This window comes from Echiichthys vipera (genome assembly GCF_963691815.1).
Source record: "Echiichthys vipera genome assembly, chromosome: 11".
Lineage (NCBI taxonomy): Eukaryota > Metazoa > Chordata > Actinopteri > Perciformes > Trachinidae > Echiichthys > Echiichthys vipera.
In genome coordinates, this window is record NC_139836.1 from 18,310,571 (window position 1) to 18,327,260 (window position 16,690).

General features: G+C 40.2%; 3 protein-coding genes across 3 annotated transcripts; all 3 read right to left on the reverse strand.

Annotated features, from left to right (window-relative positions):
* Nucleotides 1-745: 745 nt before the first annotated feature.
* LOC310954053 (cone cGMP-specific 3',5'-cyclic phosphodiesterase subunit alpha'-like) lies at nt 746-6,698 on the reverse strand (the record flags this gene model as incomplete). Its single annotated transcript, XM_083923349.1, has 22 exons — nt 746-861; nt 971-1,118; nt 1,266-1,349; nt 1,451-1,525; nt 1,621-1,684; nt 1,789-1,896; nt 1,996-2,096; nt 2,198-2,285; nt 2,396-2,505; nt 2,600-2,707; nt 2,874-3,020; nt 3,112-3,177; nt 3,272-3,415; nt 4,000-4,149; nt 4,254-4,301; nt 4,403-4,469; nt 4,582-4,646; nt 4,731-4,805; nt 4,889-5,029; nt 5,148-5,237; nt 5,619-5,771; nt 6,231-6,698. 22 exons carry the CDS (start codon nt 6,696-6,698, stop codon nt 821-823), a joined length of 2,541 nt encoding a protein of 846 aa, XP_083779475.1. The 3' UTR covers nt 746-820.
* A 1,482-nt stretch (nt 6,699-8,180) lies between these two features.
* LOC310953988 (free fatty acid receptor 4-like) lies at nt 8,181-10,054 on the reverse strand (the record flags this gene model as incomplete). Its single annotated transcript, XM_083923262.1, has 3 exons — nt 8,181-8,567; nt 9,315-9,446; nt 9,521-10,054. 3 exons carry the CDS (start codon nt 10,052-10,054, stop codon nt 8,181-8,183), a joined length of 1,053 nt encoding a protein of 350 aa, XP_083779388.1.
* Nucleotides 10,055-11,816: 1,762 nt separating this feature from the next.
* Nucleotides 11,817-16,634, reverse strand: LOC310953699 (centrosomal protein of 55 kDa-like). Its single transcript, XM_083922808.1, has 10 exons — nt 16,605-16,634; nt 15,149-15,310; nt 14,751-14,993; nt 14,125-14,187; nt 13,709-13,859; nt 13,336-13,462; nt 13,056-13,245; nt 12,872-12,946; nt 12,495-12,617; nt 11,817-12,162 (listed from the first exon to the last, which is right to left on the reverse strand). Exons 2-10 carry the CDS (start codon nt 15,299-15,301, stop codon nt 11,971-11,973), a joined length of 1,317 nt encoding a protein of 438 aa, XP_083778934.1. The 5' UTR covers nt 15,302-15,310; nt 16,605-16,634; the 3' UTR covers nt 11,817-11,970.
* Between the last annotated feature and the right edge of the window lie 56 nt (nt 16,635-16,690).

A 16,690-nucleotide genomic window follows, 5' to 3' on the forward strand; every position in this document is an offset into this window, starting at 1 on the left:
ATTTAACGCTATACATTCATTTTAGTCAATGCTCTTTGCAAAGGTTGCATTAGCTCAGAGTCAAAGTTCTTACCTCGACAGACATTTGCACAGTGTTCCCACATGACACTTTCCTGTCCTGTAAATGCCACATGTACTCTGCACATGCTGACTTATGAGCAGTGTGACAGTATTTTTACTTTATGTAAGCAGGGGACTTAAAGAGGAAAGCCTATGGGCTCCCGGTGGCTTATAACCAAATCCAATAAATTTAAATCTTCTTACATCTTTCACCCATTTGCCATATATAGGGACATATGCTTGAAATTTTGAAAGCACTACTTGCAATTTAAAAAAGCAACTATGAATGTTGTTTATTAAGATCTATATCTACAAAATAAGAACATTTCATTGTAGTATTTATATAAATATGGAACAGTTCAAACAGCGTCATATTTGGAGCCTAATATTTATATTCATATCATGTCGAAAGCAAAATAAATTGAGCTAAATATCCTTATATTATATTCAGTATAAATAGTTATAATGATTCAAAGTCAAATTATTTTAGTATATACAAGAATAAATAACATTTTCATAGTATTACATACAGACTGTGTGTGCTAAATTAAAACAGCTTCCTCTATCATATATATATATATATATATATATATATATATATATATATATATATATATATATATTCATATAAAAATAATCATTTAAGAGCTTACACACGTTAGAATCCCCTCATCTGTGAACTCATGCTCATGCACATACATACACTGTACAAATACACACCCAGACAAACATTCATTAATGCGTCAATGGTCCTGGTGGTCTAGCAGATAACGCATGTCTTTGACTTCCCGCTCTCTTGAGCTGTAAAAGGAACAAATAAGAAAGATGGTGGGAGGACAGTTGACAGTGCCAATACTGAAAGAGCAGGAGGGATGTGGTAACGCTCAGGATTTCAAACATCAGCGCTTACCTTCGTCTCCACCTTCCAGCTTTTTCTTCTCGTCCTCAATAGCCTTCAGCTTAGCCTCACGGACATCTGCGAGAGCTTTCCACTCGCCCCTGTTGATGTTTAGCCCGTTGAACATGGGGTTGATCTCTGTGTGGAAGCGAGAAAACTCCTACAAACACGAAGACACATGTTTAAGTGCAGATAGAAACATACAAATTGCATGAGAAAGTTAATTTGAAAAATATATATATAGATCATGTGAGCATTTATAAACAAAACCTAATGTTTTTATGTGTATATGTATGTATCTGGGTACCTTGTACACAAAAGAACAGACAAAATCGATGAAACCACATTGCATCTTAGGCAGCTCGTCAGCATGATTTCTGTCCATCATTGGCTAAAAAAAGAAGAAGCGGAAGATGATGGTTATTGCTATGAATTTATTACAACATATACAGTGTAGGCAACATACCAGAAACCATAGCTCAAAGCTCTTACAATAGGCTGCTGATCCAGGACTGTCCTTTCAAGGTCTCCCTGCTCCCAAAACTCTGCTGCAACCATCAGAGCGACCTAGGACCACAGGAACCAGAAAAACAATGGTTGGGAGACCAAATGGGTGAATGATGGTTTGTAATCACTTTAAAAATCTGAGGAAGGGAACACACCTTGCTCTGAACCTCCCATGGCTTTGTTATGGCTGACAGATCACAGGCCGTCATCATCATTGCCCTGCGGAAAACACGACACAATCGAAGAACATTTTATGAATGACTGATAGAGCATCAACACGACAAGACAATCTGGCTATTTCACATGATAAACTCTGCGTTTACATGATAATTTCCTTCCTGGTTGGATTGTTGGAGATGTAGTTGATTTTCTCTTTCTCATCTGGCATTGTCTCTACAGCTTCCACAATTTTCTGGAACATTGTTCTCTTCCTGAAAGATGAGAAAGCTGTCAGATCTTTTCAAAGGCCCATTAACATTAAAAGTGTTACGGTACATTTGAGATGAATCAAAACTCCTGACATTCCTTACTTGAAATAAAGGGCGAGATCAGTGGCAATAATGCAGACTTCAAACAGATGCTGTACTGTCTCGAACTGACGCTTCTGAAGGTTTTGGAAGATATTCAGGTTCTGTGATCGAAAGCAGAAGAAGGGGTTGGACGGCAGACAAGAGTGCCTAAATATCTAGTTAGGGTACAGCATGGAAAACATTTGCAAACACCTCAACCCACCTCATCTTCCATCAGTGTCTTACTGTACTCAAGATGATGTCGCTCCATAATTGAGGAGCTGTGCAGTTTGGCCAGTGGGGATAAACTCCTACAAAAGTCCACCAGAACCAGAACATATGAGTCAATTGTAGAGTTTTATCATGCTTCTCACTCTTTTTGTCATTCCTATCACCTGACAATGACCCAAAAAAATCGTACTTTGTCTGGTAGAGATTGTTGGTTCCTCTGTGGTCAATATCGTGGCAGAATCCAGCAGCAACCATGGCGAAGGCCTCGATATCTGTGTAATACTTCTTCAGTTTACCTGTCTGTTGAGGAGCAAAGAGGACAACTGTGTTTAATAATAAACAGTAGAGAAAGTGATAAAAAAAAACAGTTATACGTATGAGGAATTAGACTCACTAGCAGCAGAGTGAACATGGTTTGTCCAACGTTGAATCCGTGCCTCCAGTTGTGGTAGGTGATGTCACGGTATCCCCTGCGGACGGTGTACATCCATCGTGTCAGGCTCTGCAAAAACAAAACAGAGCTGCAATCAGTCTTTGTATTTGCATCCTTGGTAGATCCAGTTAAAATCTTTGACTCAGATCACATAAATGTCTTAAAGGTTTTGGAGCAAATCATATCAGCCAATGTAGTGAATACAGGCCGTTTTCCTGACTACTGTGTAGTTTACCTCAGCGGGGACCTTGAACTTCTCCACCACCCCCAGCTCAAAGAAGCAGCGAATGCCACATTGGATTAGTTCAAACTCTGACAAGGGAAAGTCACTGAAGTGGAACTCATGCAGCTCCACCTTCTTGGCGTCAGGGATGTTGGCTCTCTGCACATTGGAAACAGTGCAAACAGTCAGTATGCCATCACAAACACAATATGCCCACGAAAGTATATTCTCTTCGCATCACAGTGCTTACCAACAGTTTGTACATCTCCTTCTCATCACAGTCCTCTGGTGCAGAGCCAAACTTTTCTTGAGTGTTCTGTGGGGGGAAGCTAGTTAAAAGGGAGCTCATCCTAGTAATCTGTTTTCAGCCTGGTAGAATTAATATCAGTCAAGGTTGGGCAGCGGCTTACCAGAATGGTCTGTACATGATCTGGTGTGGCCTTTGACTGGTACATGAGCATTTCCTGGGTAATTTCTTTCCTCCACTCTGTCCTGTTCAGTTTGTCGTATGTGTCGCTATTCAGAGTGGACCAGCCAAGGAACTGGGTTAGAGCCTAGAGACGTGGACAAAAAGAAAACAATTCATTTAATTCTGTAATTCCAACTATGACCTAATTCTCCCATACCAGTGATCACTTCCAGTAAGTTAAAAGGGACATATTATGCTCAATTTCAGATTTATACACGAGAAAAACACATTATTTTCCTCAAACTGTCTGTCTGAATATACCTGCATTCACCCTCCATCTAAAATGCTCTGTTTTAGATCCTATCTCTTAACCCCAGTCACTCTGATTAGTCAGCGTTTACAGGTCTGCAATGACTGTAGATACTGTAGCAGCACTTTCTATCTTTATATAGAATAGTTGTGACACCACAACTGTATAGAAGTCCTCATGAGTTGTTTAAAGGCACAGTTTCTTAATGCAGGCATTTTTTGAGCATTTTGATACTTTCACAGTATTTATATAACACTTCAACCTGCTTTTTATGAAAAAAAAGAAAAGAACTTGACGTTTAAAATTTAAAAATATATAAACAAAATTAGTATGTTGGGAGGGTATTATAACAGCATTTGAAAAATGTAATGGCTTAAACAATAAAACAAGATAACAAAAAAAGACAGAATTTTCCGTACTTCTGTAATTTGTTCATCATTCTCGTCAAATGGTTTGCCATCGTGTCTGTTGTAGAAAGTGGCAACACCAACAATTTCTTCCTTTTTGTTGACGATGGGAAGGGACAGGACGTTCTTAATCTTCCACCCACTCTCATCCACCGCTTCTTTCTGTTAAACGAATAGAATATCCAGATTATTTTAGTGATCGGTTGTGTTGTGTAAAACAGAACAAATAAAATTGAATGCCAGTTGTCAGTGAAAGAGTGCGTCACCTGAAATGCAAAGTAATCATCTCCTGCAGCATTCATCATGTTGCAGATCTAGAAGAAGCACAAAAAGCCATGACATGTTTGGAAATCAGCAGCTCAACGGCACTTATTATTGAACTACTGCAAAAAAATGGAACAAAAGTGAAACTTACAAATCCATTCTCAGCCACATATGCTGGGAGTCCGCTGACCAGAGCCCAGTGGTCGGCAGGAGGGCCGCTGGTAGTGCAGAGAGGATGAGTAACTGCACATCTTACTGCACCAGTTCACCTCTAAAAATATGCAAATAAACCTGTACAACACTGTCGCTACAGTGTGTCATGATACTTACGGGATAACTTTAATCTCTTCTTTGTCTTCCAGCAAATAGTCAATAATCTTGTAGAAGCTGATTTCCTGAATATTGTGAACATAAAAGGGTGTTTTTTATTATGGTGGATAAGAATATTGTGACAATAACAAATCTAGTGTTGGACTTACTCTGCCATCAGGTGTCTTGGGGCCTTTGTATGGCTCCTGTTCTCCTAGTTTGATTGCCCACTCGTCAAAGAATTCCTGGTGTAGAAAAGGCCGAAATACCGTTCTTACTATATATACTGCTTTATTCAATAACCTTTTTTAGACTTTCCTTTACGCACCTTTTCTTTGGTCATGTCCAGCAGTCCCACAGAGTATCTCTCACACTTAATATATGTCCTCACTGTATACAAGGCTTTGTGAAACTGCCTCTCAATATCTGTCAACTCTTCAAAAACTTTGCTGGCAGACCACAGCAACACCTAGGGCGAAGAAAAAGCCTTTGATTCTTGTGTCAATAATTTATTGTTTTAGTGTAACTAGAAAAAGAATATCAAGCAGTCAAATATTTTCAAAGTGGATTTAAAATTGTATTTTCACCTGACTTCTCCTGGACTCTACATCCCACATGCAAGAATGGTGTGCATGGAGAGCGACTACAGAAGCAAAGTTCACATATTTAGTGAAGAGCTGTAAAGAAAGAACAAAGAATGATATTGCTTTGAGAATCACATCCACATGTTCCCATTCAATACTTTTCACTGACAACAGATTTGACTTTCTCACTTCACTTGGATGACCTCTAGAGTCAAAAAGAGGTCATGAAACAAGACAAAGAAAGAAACACGTCTGAACTTCTACACCTAAATGGATTATAAGTTGAGCTGTCATAACGGTGACCCAAAGTACAGAGTCAAGCCTCTAAATATGCAGGTCAGAGACAGGAAAGCTGGTGAGCTAAAATCAGCCGACTGTTGAGAACCTCCTACCGGATTTGTTTGCCTACTACAAGTGATAAAAGTGCAGTCACTATAAATACCCTTTTATTAAACGAACATCCGGTCCACTCACCTCCTGATCACCTTTTGAAAATTCCTCAGCCCCTTGTTTGTTGAGTGCCATGATGACACCGATGGGTTCCTTTTCGCACATAATGGGAGCAGTAATCATGCATTTGGTGGTGTATTTGGTCTGTTTATCCACAAAGTCACTGAAGTGAGAGTTCTGGAAATAACAGAACAGTTAAAGGTTGTGTCCCAACACACTGACCACAAGATGAATTTAAAATAACAAGCCCAATACGGATAAACCCTAATGCATGCTATTATACTACTAAGTTACAGACAGACCAAAGCAGAAATGATCCTTAAAGTCGATTGTAATTAATTTGTTATCTTCATGCAGTTTAATTCAGATTTGAGCTACTATACAGGATTCCAGCGCTGTTGTTTTGCTGAAAACAATGTTAAAATAGCTCAATTTTAATAAACATCTTCATCAGTACATTATTTATGAGTTGGCACTCTATGGGTAACTGCGCTATATCTAACAGTCTTTGGGGTTTAATGACTGTGTATTTCCTCTGATAATTCTTTTTACCATATAATTCTGTCTATTTTTTATTTGTTTTATTAATGTGTTTCTAAATTTAGAGGTCAGATATCATATTTGTTATTAGCTCACCTTCTTAACATCAGGAACGTTCTGAGGCTTCTTGGAGTGTGCCGTGTAACCAACAATTCCCATATCGGTTGGAAAAACAATCTCTACATTGGGATTCACTAAATTTTTCTCAAATGGAGTATTGTGTGACACGTCGAAGAGCATCGTGGTCAGCTCAGGTGTCCCGTTACGAGCCCTGTAGCCAAAGTAGCTGCAGCGATCAGCCTGTATCAGCAGAGCAATCCTCTGGAGAATTTTATGCATGGCTTTTTCCATCGGGATGTTGCTCTGCATCTCCTTTATGAGCTCGAACATGAACTCAGCCTCCTGGATGGCGGTGACATCCTTGTAAGAGGCTGGATCTTTGACCTGGACCTGGTTGTTGAAAGCAGCAGTGATCACATCTGCCTTGACTTTCTTGTTGTAATACTCCTTAGCAAAATCTGGGTTGTTGTCCAGGAACTTCTCTACAGTGTCTTTGTCTCCCATGTTGTCCAAGTTTGGATGAGCGGTCCCTTCTGTAGCTGCACAAAGATGCTCCTCTTAGATGGATACAGCAGAGCAGTACAGGTGGCCTCCAGAAGATGTGGCAGCACAGACCCTACTGAGAAGACATTTCCATAATTCCTCTGTTGACACAGGATCAAAGCTGCAGCTCCCACCTTCTCCTCTGTAACAGAAGGTAGTGAGGGGCTTACTGGGTAAGGGGATCCAAGGGGGCACTAATGACTGTGACGCAAGAGTCATAAAGCCCCTGAGCTTTCTTAACTTGTAAATCCAGCCACTAGTCATTTTAGTGCAGCCAATCCCATCATGGGCGATGTTATGTTATGGCACCTGCAGTGTGACCTGCACTGTAGCAGATGGCAGCGAGCAAGAAGTCAAGACTGCAATCATTTCTGAGGGTTTCCCCGAATCTATCTGATGACATACTGAGAGGATGAGATGTTGTTCTTTGGCACAATAACATTAAAATATGTTTTTTTTTCATTTTAAATGTGCAAATATTGTGATGGAAAGTCAAACTGTATGATTTTAGGAGAATTTGGGTAACAATAATACCAGGAAAAGAGGGTAGTAGGGGCAATGGATGACTTGATAAAAGTGTATTATTGTGTCTGAGAAGCTTTCTACAAAAGTGATATCAGGTCCGAATCCACAATCGTTTCAGAGCCAGACCGTAGAAACAACTGTTAAACTTCAGATATGTTTGTTTTTACATGATGCTCCCACAATAAGTAAACTAGGAAGCCCTATCCCAAAAGCAATTTCAGTCAAAAGCAACTGGCTTCATCAGTTAATGTATGCATCTGGTCAGTCCCAGCCTGTTCAGGTGCGTACATGATGAAGCCTCTTGGATGAGAGGTGAAACGTCTTCCTAGACAAATAACCAAGTCCAGTTGCTTTTGCCTGAAATTGCTTTGGGGATAACGATGACCTGGACAAATGAGAGCAATCACAGGCTTATGAGACATATACTTCCACACCAGACGACAAAGACAACGGCATGACAAAAAACATTTTTTTACATTGATTTTTCTTTTATGGAACAGATTATTAAAAATATAACTAAATATAATCATCAAATATAAGTTCATTAATCTGTGCTGTATTAGTGCACACATTTATTATTTTATTATTTGGCATTTCAAGGAAAATATTTTTTGTAGACTAAGTAAGAGTAGACTGTAACAAAGTCACAAATCGTATTCTGAAAATCACAAAATGGCACAAATGTTTTAGAGAATTAACTATGTTACCAGTGTTTGCTCTTTTAAAACTGTGTCAGTCATACATTGGTATGAAATAATTTCTAGAATGATTGCTTTTGAGAGTTAGGCACTTACGAGCAAACACTGTACCATACATGAGAGGTAGGCTACATACATGTCATGTCACCAGGGAGGTGAACAACATGCTGCATACTTGATGTAAGCTTAAATCCTCTATTTGACGGACTAATCATGATAGTCATGGCTGTATCTCTTGCATTTGAACACTGCTGCGGGGTCTTTTTCTCAGCGGTGCTACAACAGAGCCACAGCAGAACCTGCGCCATCCATTCTTGAACTGGCAGACTGAGTAGAGGATGGGATTGAGGGCTGAGTTGGCCAGTGTGAACGTTATCACCCAGAAGAAGGAGGTGGAGGAGACATTTGGGTGACCCAGGAAGTTCCTGGCCAGGATGAGGAAGGTGATGATGAAAATGGGGCTCCACATGATTAAGAAAGAGAGCATGAGGACCAGAAGGGTACGGAAGAGCTTCATATCCTGGCGAGAGACATGGTATTCAAGAGAGTCTCCAACTGGCGGCTGGCTCTCTCGGGGTCGGAGCCTTAGCCTACATCTTTTAGAAATCTGCAATACGGATAAAGTAATATTACATAATACTGACATTCTGTACTTTGTGACATTGTATGATGTGGACAAAATGGACCATCAATGGGACCGGCTTGTAACCTGAACATTATGCACTTTTTTAAAAATCATCATTCATTTTCTATCGTCTGCATCACTTCAATGTCCACATTGGTAGAACAGGTTGCCCAATTTAATATTGACAGTTGATAGTGAAATGCTCTGAACCCACACACACACAGGCACCGTTTTCAGCTTCAGTAATTAATAAAGCACACGCATCTTTGTTCCCACAATGACAGAGAAATGACTAATATTCACAGACGGCGCAGTCAATAAATCCACAATGAATGGGCATGAGTTGGCATTCATTGCTGAATAATTAAAACAGGTTTCCTCACAATTTTTAACAAAAAAAAGGAGAATGCTTATTAAAATCAGCCATCATTATCAAAAGAGTGGAGCAAAAGTACACAACGTAGAAAATCTGAATTAAGCCAAAGAGAGAATGTTTTCTTAGGCTTTTTCAGAAATACAACTAAATGAGCTGAGTGCCATAGCTGGTGGGAAAGTCATTAAGTATCAGACAGACACTCATTGGGAGATTTGTTAACAGAAAGAAAAAAAATGCCAATCTTATCCTTTAAAAGTGTGGTTGACACCCCCTGATCCTAAAAAAAAAAAGGTCAACTGTCTTTTAAACAGTCCCTTCCTTCACTTCACAGTCAAAGAGCACAATAAACCCACCTGTAATATTTTGCTGTAACTGACCACAATGACAAATCCAGGTAAAAGGAAGCACAGGGCAGTGAAGGCTACGTCCCACACAATCTCTGCAGTAGTGTCGGGCCACTTGAGAGTACAAATGTGTAAACGTTCCTGTGGAGAAAAAAATAGACGACATCAATGGCAGGAACACCGAGATTTCCTTTCATTCCTAAATCTATCCATACCTGCTCAGGAAACTCCACTTCCATCACAGTGAAGAACAGACTGAGGGGTATGGAGGTGAGTGCAGAAAAGGCCCAGATGAAGAAGAGGGTGATGGTCACCATCCTGCTATTTAAAGTGGGCACAGCCTGCAACCGAAGGATGGCCTGGACCCTCTCCGCACTGATGGAGGCCAGGGTAGAGATGGTGACACAGCCGCTCATACAGATGACATACAGCACAGTGTGACAGGCCGTAAACCCCAGCGTCCAGGAGTCAGTCCACCGCACTGCCACAATCAGCGGGATCATGCTGACAAACAGCAGGTCGGCCACAAACAAGTTGAGGGTCAGGATGGTCTTGTTGGCCAGCAGTTTGCGTTCCCAGGTTACCAGAGCAGCAGCTCCCGCGTTTGCTACCACAGAGACCAGGAAGACAGCGGTGATTGCCAGGGTCTCGACAACAGTGGTGGCAACATGATCTGAGTGTTGTGACTCAGAGAAGAAGGAAAAATAAGTGAAGTTTCTTAAGCGGCGAGTATGAGGGGTAATATCCATACAGGCTGAAAAAGGGTATCTAGATCCTGGATGCTCACTGATCTCACACCTGGAGACTGCCAGACAAATGAATGGGGAAGGAAAAGGTGCTGATAAGGCATAAAGTGATAACAGAGAAAAGGAGGAGGGTGGTGACTAGCCCCTACAGTATGATGCTGTTTGCTCTACCAGCTGCCTGAAAGGGAGTCAAACATTACAAGGTGTTCTTTACGCTGTGTAGTTAAACATCATTTTATTCTGTGCTACTTCAATGTCTTATTTGTTTTGCAAACCTTTTTTATAGCCATGTTTTTGCAGTTTCTTTTCAACAATCTCAAACACACTCAGACTTGCACAGTGTGGATCCTATTTAGAATCGCTGTAATGATTTAATGCCAAGTGCAGTTTGTTGTTGCCTGGGATTGACACAACTCCTGTGTGTTCTAATCTCCAATCAATTGAGCTGTTGATCTAATTAGTTACACACCACTTTTATTTACCCTGTGAATTACATTACCGGGTTTACCTCCCGAGTAGTGATACAAACTGATCAGGGGCTCTACTGATCTTGTGCAGCCCCTACAGGGATTGCTTTCAAAATGTTTAGGATGAGAGATTTAATAAGACATGTCTGTTTTAGAAGCTAATACACATTTGTCTTTCTCTGATTCTCCCATCAGTATTTTTGTCATGTCTGGTGTTGCTTATCTTCAAGGCCACAAAGGAAACATCCTCTTGGTGATTTCAATTCAATTCACTTTTATTTATAGTGCCAAATCATAACAAAAGTTATCTCAGGACACTTTACAGAGTAGGTATAGACCACACTCTATAACTTATTTATGATTTACATAGACCCAACAATTCCCTCGTAGAGTACGTGGCAAAGAAAACCTTCACTTTAACAGACAGGAACAAACAGACCCAGCTCTGTGGAGGACGGACATCTGTCTTGACTTGTTGGGGAGGAAGAAAAGGAGAGAGAAAGAGAGAAAAGACGGACACAAAGACAGACAGACAGACAGACAGACGTACTTCCAGTAACTATAATATCTATAGTAATGTGAATATAACTTATATATTATGGCAGTTAATACAGCAGAATAGTAGAAACAAGCACAGCTATGGTTATAGAATATGAAAATGATAATAATCATGGTGGTAAACATGATAAATGATGAGCAGCGGCAACAGGAGCTACGACACAGCGAGACATACCACCGATGGTGCCTCTATGACTACAAATTCCATAGTTTATAAGAGTAGTAATATTATATGTGACAAATAGTTATAAAAGTAGCAAGAAACGGCAGCAGGCACCACCACGATCAGCAGAGACCCGCGAGACGACATAGCACAAACAACTCTAGCTCTTAGACAGACTCATATTCTAACTTTCCATGAAGATGTTTTTGCATGAAAAGTTCTTCAAAGGCACAGCCTGTAAGGGGGATGTCTAAATCATATTAGCATCTTTTACCAAAGGTGTTAGGTTACAGTAGGTTAACCCTTGTTGTCACATTCCCTTTCAAAGCCCAATGCCACTGCACAGTGACTCTGACTCCTCATATTGTTGACCAGCAATACTAATCCACATCCGTAAATAGCACAGGAAAGGGATCAACACAAGCTGTTTTAAGCTATTCATCTGGTTAACAGTGAGACGTGCGAGTGGTCAATGCAGAATGATAGCATGGGCGAAGGAAGAACTGTATCTGAAGATCCCCTAGAGTCGCTAAACATCTGCTATCTTCTGATAAAGTGAGGAGCATTTTAAAGCTACCCAAAACTTTGCAGGTTCATTTAAATTACTAAGAAGCACAACCATAGCAACTCAACACAGTAGTTTATTAATAACTCTGGTTACACAGTATACGTAAAAATCAATCCATATTACTATTATTAAGACACAAAATTGAAGATGTTCTCGACTCAGCTCAGTCAAGACAGATTTCGAGGTGGTTCATCAGTTCTCTGTAGTGACAGAGAGGATACTCAGCCTTGCAGCTGGGACACTCCAGGATGCTTTCATTCAGCAAGCTGCTGTGAGTGGAGCGTGTGAGGCTATCTCTGGAGCGCAGGGAGGGTGGGCGTGCAGCTTCACATGATGTGTGATCCTGCTTGTCTCTCTGATATAAATGAAGTCATCGATCAGTTATAACAGATAAGATTAAATAGTGGTGTTATTTTTTACCAAGAAAACTTAAAGCTGTACTAATCAATATTTATTTTGTATTAACAATGGATCCAATTACTATGTGTCAAAGGACTCATTCATAGTGACAAAGCCACAGAAAAGTATCACCTAACTCTACAATTTTTTGTTTGTTTTGGTTTTCCAGCACAACTTACTCTTATCAAACTTTGTTTTAGGATGATATGCTACCCTCCAAAGTGCCCGTAAAAAAGACAATTAATGCAGCTTTAGGTTCATCAGTACTTCTGCACTATTCATGCCAACCTTTGACTGTTTTCGCTCATGGTCTTTAGACTTTTGCAGCGTCTTCAGAACTCTGACCATTTGCTTCTTTAAATAGGCACAATCCTCCTTCTCATCCTCAAGGTCTTGTGAAGCAATCTTGATCTATAATTTTTAAAAAGTCTGCATTACAACTGAGAATAGCCCATAATATAATAATATAGTGTCTTATAATCCCAGAGAAGGACGGACTGTTGGATACAAGTCAATGATAATCCTCAAAGTGTAATTTATCTTTATAATCATTTATCTCATTATTGAGAGTGGATGGATTAAAATTATCCTTTCATTTCTAGTGGGACTAAGAATTCACTAAGTGGGATAAGGGACCAAAACTGAGATGAGTGATACTTTCATACCTGTCGCTCAAGGTCTGCCATCTTTTCCTGGTCTGCATGTTGACGATTTAACAAAACCTTCTGATAGAGAGTCGACTGAGAAGAGAGATCCTTTTTAAAATCTGGTGGCTTTCTTGCCTTATATGATGAAAGTGAGATTTTTTTTTTTCCTACGCACTGAACAAATAGATTAATATAGACTTACTTGCAGCTCAAAGTTAGCCGACCTGCGCTTCTCCTCATCCAGTCTGCATTGGAGGTCTTCAGTCTCAGCACTAAGCCATTGCTCTCCATCCTCGGAGCAATTATGGTCTTCTGGTGCACTTTTTCTGCTCATATTTTCAGTCTGCAGATGCTGCTGGGGCTCTTCCACATCACTCTCTCTTTCCTTGCACCTATACATCAAACGGACTGTCATGTAGCTGACTATCAACTTTAAGCAGCACCATATTCATTTTTCATATTATTTTTAGCAGCAGACATACCAGTTTTGGGTTATTTTCAGGTTCTGGTTAGCCATGTCAAGCTGCTCCCTGAGCACCTCCAGCTCATTTTTGGCTTTCTGTAAGAGTCTTTCATAGTGTTCCTGCATCTGGATTATTTGCTCCCTCTCTGTAAGGAGAGAAGCAGAAGAAGAAAACATTACAAATACACAATCAAAGATGTCCAATACAGCCTTAAACATGCACCACGTAGTAATAAAACACACGATATTGCCATTGCATTGAATGCCGCAGATTCTGTAATGCAGGGCTACTCGAAGGCGATGTTGATATCTTAAAAATCTTGTTGTGACAGTCTGTTGCCCTTTGTTGCCCCAGTGGTGAGTGCCCACTGCCCACTCACCCTCTGGCTCACCATTTGAATGGTCCTCATTGTGCTGCTGTGAGCGGGCCTGATTAGCTTCTTTCAGCTGCTTCTCCAGCCATAACATTCTGGCCAGAGTTGCCCTCACATAGGCCTCTCTCTGCTGGTTATATTCCAGCCACTGCTTGTTCTTCTCCAAGGCCTTGGGGGATAGAATAAAAGAATGAGAAGCACATAACAGAGAAAAACAGAAAGAGAGTTGTGCCACGGGGATGGCTCCAAAGCAGAGACACTCAGCAGGACATGTATCATGTGTACTGTATACAGGCCCATGGCATCATTTAGAAACAGAGGCACACACAGAGGAGAAAGTTAAAAACAAATTATATAAAGGTGGATTAGGTAAAATTGAATAACACAAATAGAAGTGACCTTTTCCAGATGTGTGGCCAACACACAGCACTTACATCACTGAGTTGAGTTTGGAGCTCTATTGCGGTGTTGGTTGAGGCCCACTCTTCTGTAGAGTCCTGTTTGACAACAGGAAAATACAGTACAGCATATATGCATATATGTGGATGAACTGACTTTACTGAACTCTCCCCACTGCTTAAAAGACACTGCATTGTTACATGTTATATAAATATACATAAAGTCACTGTGATGGTATGCCCTGTATGAGGAAGTTTTTTTAAACAGTAACTACTCCTCTAAATGAAAGACACTTGCTTCCATCTAGTGGTGTAAAACTGGTATGAGGACTTTTTCACAGAAGATGTTTTGACAGATCAAAGCAGGAAAAACCAAGGTGAAAATAATAATATTAATGCTGGCAGAATTCCTTTCATTTGCATTGGCTTTTACGGTCATGGTATTGTACATGCTGTCTCACTGTCATGACTCACTGAGACACTTGAATACAACAGAGCTATTGTTAATATTATTAGTAACACAAAATACCAAATGTATTGTTAATCATCTAACTGTCATGTATTATTATAAGTGCCAAATAATATTTGTGTATAAAGGCATATTTTAATCCCCCTCAGCACTGTACTACAATCACTTATAATAAAATCGAGACATGTTATACCTTCTTCCCGGCAACTTTGTTCTCGAGATATTGACACCTAGTTGAGATGCTCACAAACTTGTTCTTGATTTCTTCAATCTCTCTGGAGTAACTGGATATGCTTCTGTTTCTCCTCATACTCACTACGTCCATCTGCTTCCCTTCTTTCTTACTCAGCTGCTCTGATGACAAAGCAACCGTCTCATCTTTGGCTGTGCGTTGCTGAGAACTCTCCAGCCTAACAGTTTCAAGAGAGATCAATCTCTGCGAGAAGACATTGAAAAACAAATTAGATGTAAATCAATACCCTGCATTTAAAAACATAATTGAACAGTACAGTGTGAGTAACCTTGGCTTGCTGACTTATGCTGGATAAATAGATACCATAGAAACAGCACTGATTGTTTGGCTGAGTTTACCTGTATTAGCTTATTATGTTCTGAATGTTGACGAGACAACTCAACCAGGGTCTTCTTCAGATAGGCATTCTCCTTCTTCAGACTGCTGACAACCACATTCAGCTCTGAGTTGAGCTTTTTCCTGACAAAACCCTTATATTTGGGGGACGCCATCTTAATCGCCTGTTAACAAATATTCAAGGAACGGATACAGAAATAATCCATTTCAGAATACAATTCAAATTCAAAACTAAACATTCTGAATGGGTCCAAGTTTATTTCCTTTGCAGGCAAATGCAGGCAGCAATGGGAAAATCTGATCTGGACCCAGAGCGAGGGTTGCAAGGGGACCGCTCGGGGCCCCTGAGGGCTGGCAAACTTTAAACTAGACCTGAGGTTTTTAACTTCTGGTGTTATAGTTGTTTTTTATTGTTCATCATACTACACGATTTTTTTTAAAGGTTTGCATTCATATTTTGAAAATAACTAAAATGTACACTCCGAGGGCCCCGACAGACTCTAGAATCGCCTCTGTCTGGACCCAAGATCTTATCATTTCAGAAGAGAAAGAGAAAATATATTCAAACATTACAACTAGATTACACAACAATCTACAGCAGATCTGGGTTAGCCCAAAACATGCATTTTATCGAAAGGTGTAATTTCCTGAAGGTGGACCGAGCATCAGAATAGTAACTTGTTCGCACTTGGGAGGTGGTTTTGTTCGGTGATGTTTGTGTACATCGACGAGAACACATCACCACATACCGTTGCCGGGTAACGTTGCCTGGTAACATTAACGTACCGAACGGTTAAGCTAGCGTGGGTAGAATGTGTCTCAGCTAGTGTAAAGTGCTGTTAAAGTAACGTTACCAGGGTTACGTCACTAAAGTCACTGCTAACTTTCGTTATTGTAGTGAAATATGACTTTCTACTTCAAAACAAACGTAAAAATGAACGCTTATCTTTAAGTCCGCTGTATTAACGTCAGCATTACCTTGAGAAGGAAGGAAGGCAACTAGAAGGATTGTGCTGCGTTCAATACCACCGCCTAAAATCTTAACCAACATGTATTTGTAGCCCTAGCCCGAGCTGTTAAGCGCGAAAATTTTAAAATAATAATATTGTTTCTGGAGCGACGCCTTTTTGTTATTTAATATGTGTGTGTGTTTTATATCGTATCAAAGTATAGAGAAAGTGTTTATTTAATTGGAAACAACACTGCACACTAGCACGTTTCACATTTAGGTTAGCTAAAATCGTAATTTCCGACAAACTACGAATGCTGCATTACTTAACAGCACCACTGGGGGGCGCTGGAATACAAGAGAAAATAGTACCAACTCTTGCCTGGATGGTGCATGAATGAACCCACAGATCTGCACAGTGATGCCAAGCACGCAATATTGAGTTATACTGTAAGTATGAAGTCTTCAGAAAAGGTAATGAAAAAGTAGGGCTGTCCTTTCCAGATAACCTTTGTGTGTTTCTCGCCTGCCAACCCTCCCGGGGCTGGTGTTTCATGCCTGTGACTCATGAGGCTGCCCTCCGGTATCCACTCCT

What these genes read in the sequence shown, in the direction of transcription:
- LOC310953699 (XM_083922808.1), bottom strand. Translation starts at nt 15,301, where the DNA reads ATGGCGTCCCCCAAATATAAGGGTTTTGTCAGGAAAAAGCTCAACTCA. An exon ending in ACAAAGTTGCCGGGAAGAAG is followed by an intron (nt 14,188 to 14,750) that starts GTATAACATGTC and finishes GTTGTCAAACAG; the next exon opens with GACTCTACAGAAGAGTGGGC. An exon ending in ATGAGCGAAAACAGTCAAAG is followed by an intron (nt 12,163 to 12,494) that starts GTTGGCATGAAT and finishes CATTTATATCAG; the next exon opens with AGAGACAAGCAGGATCACAC.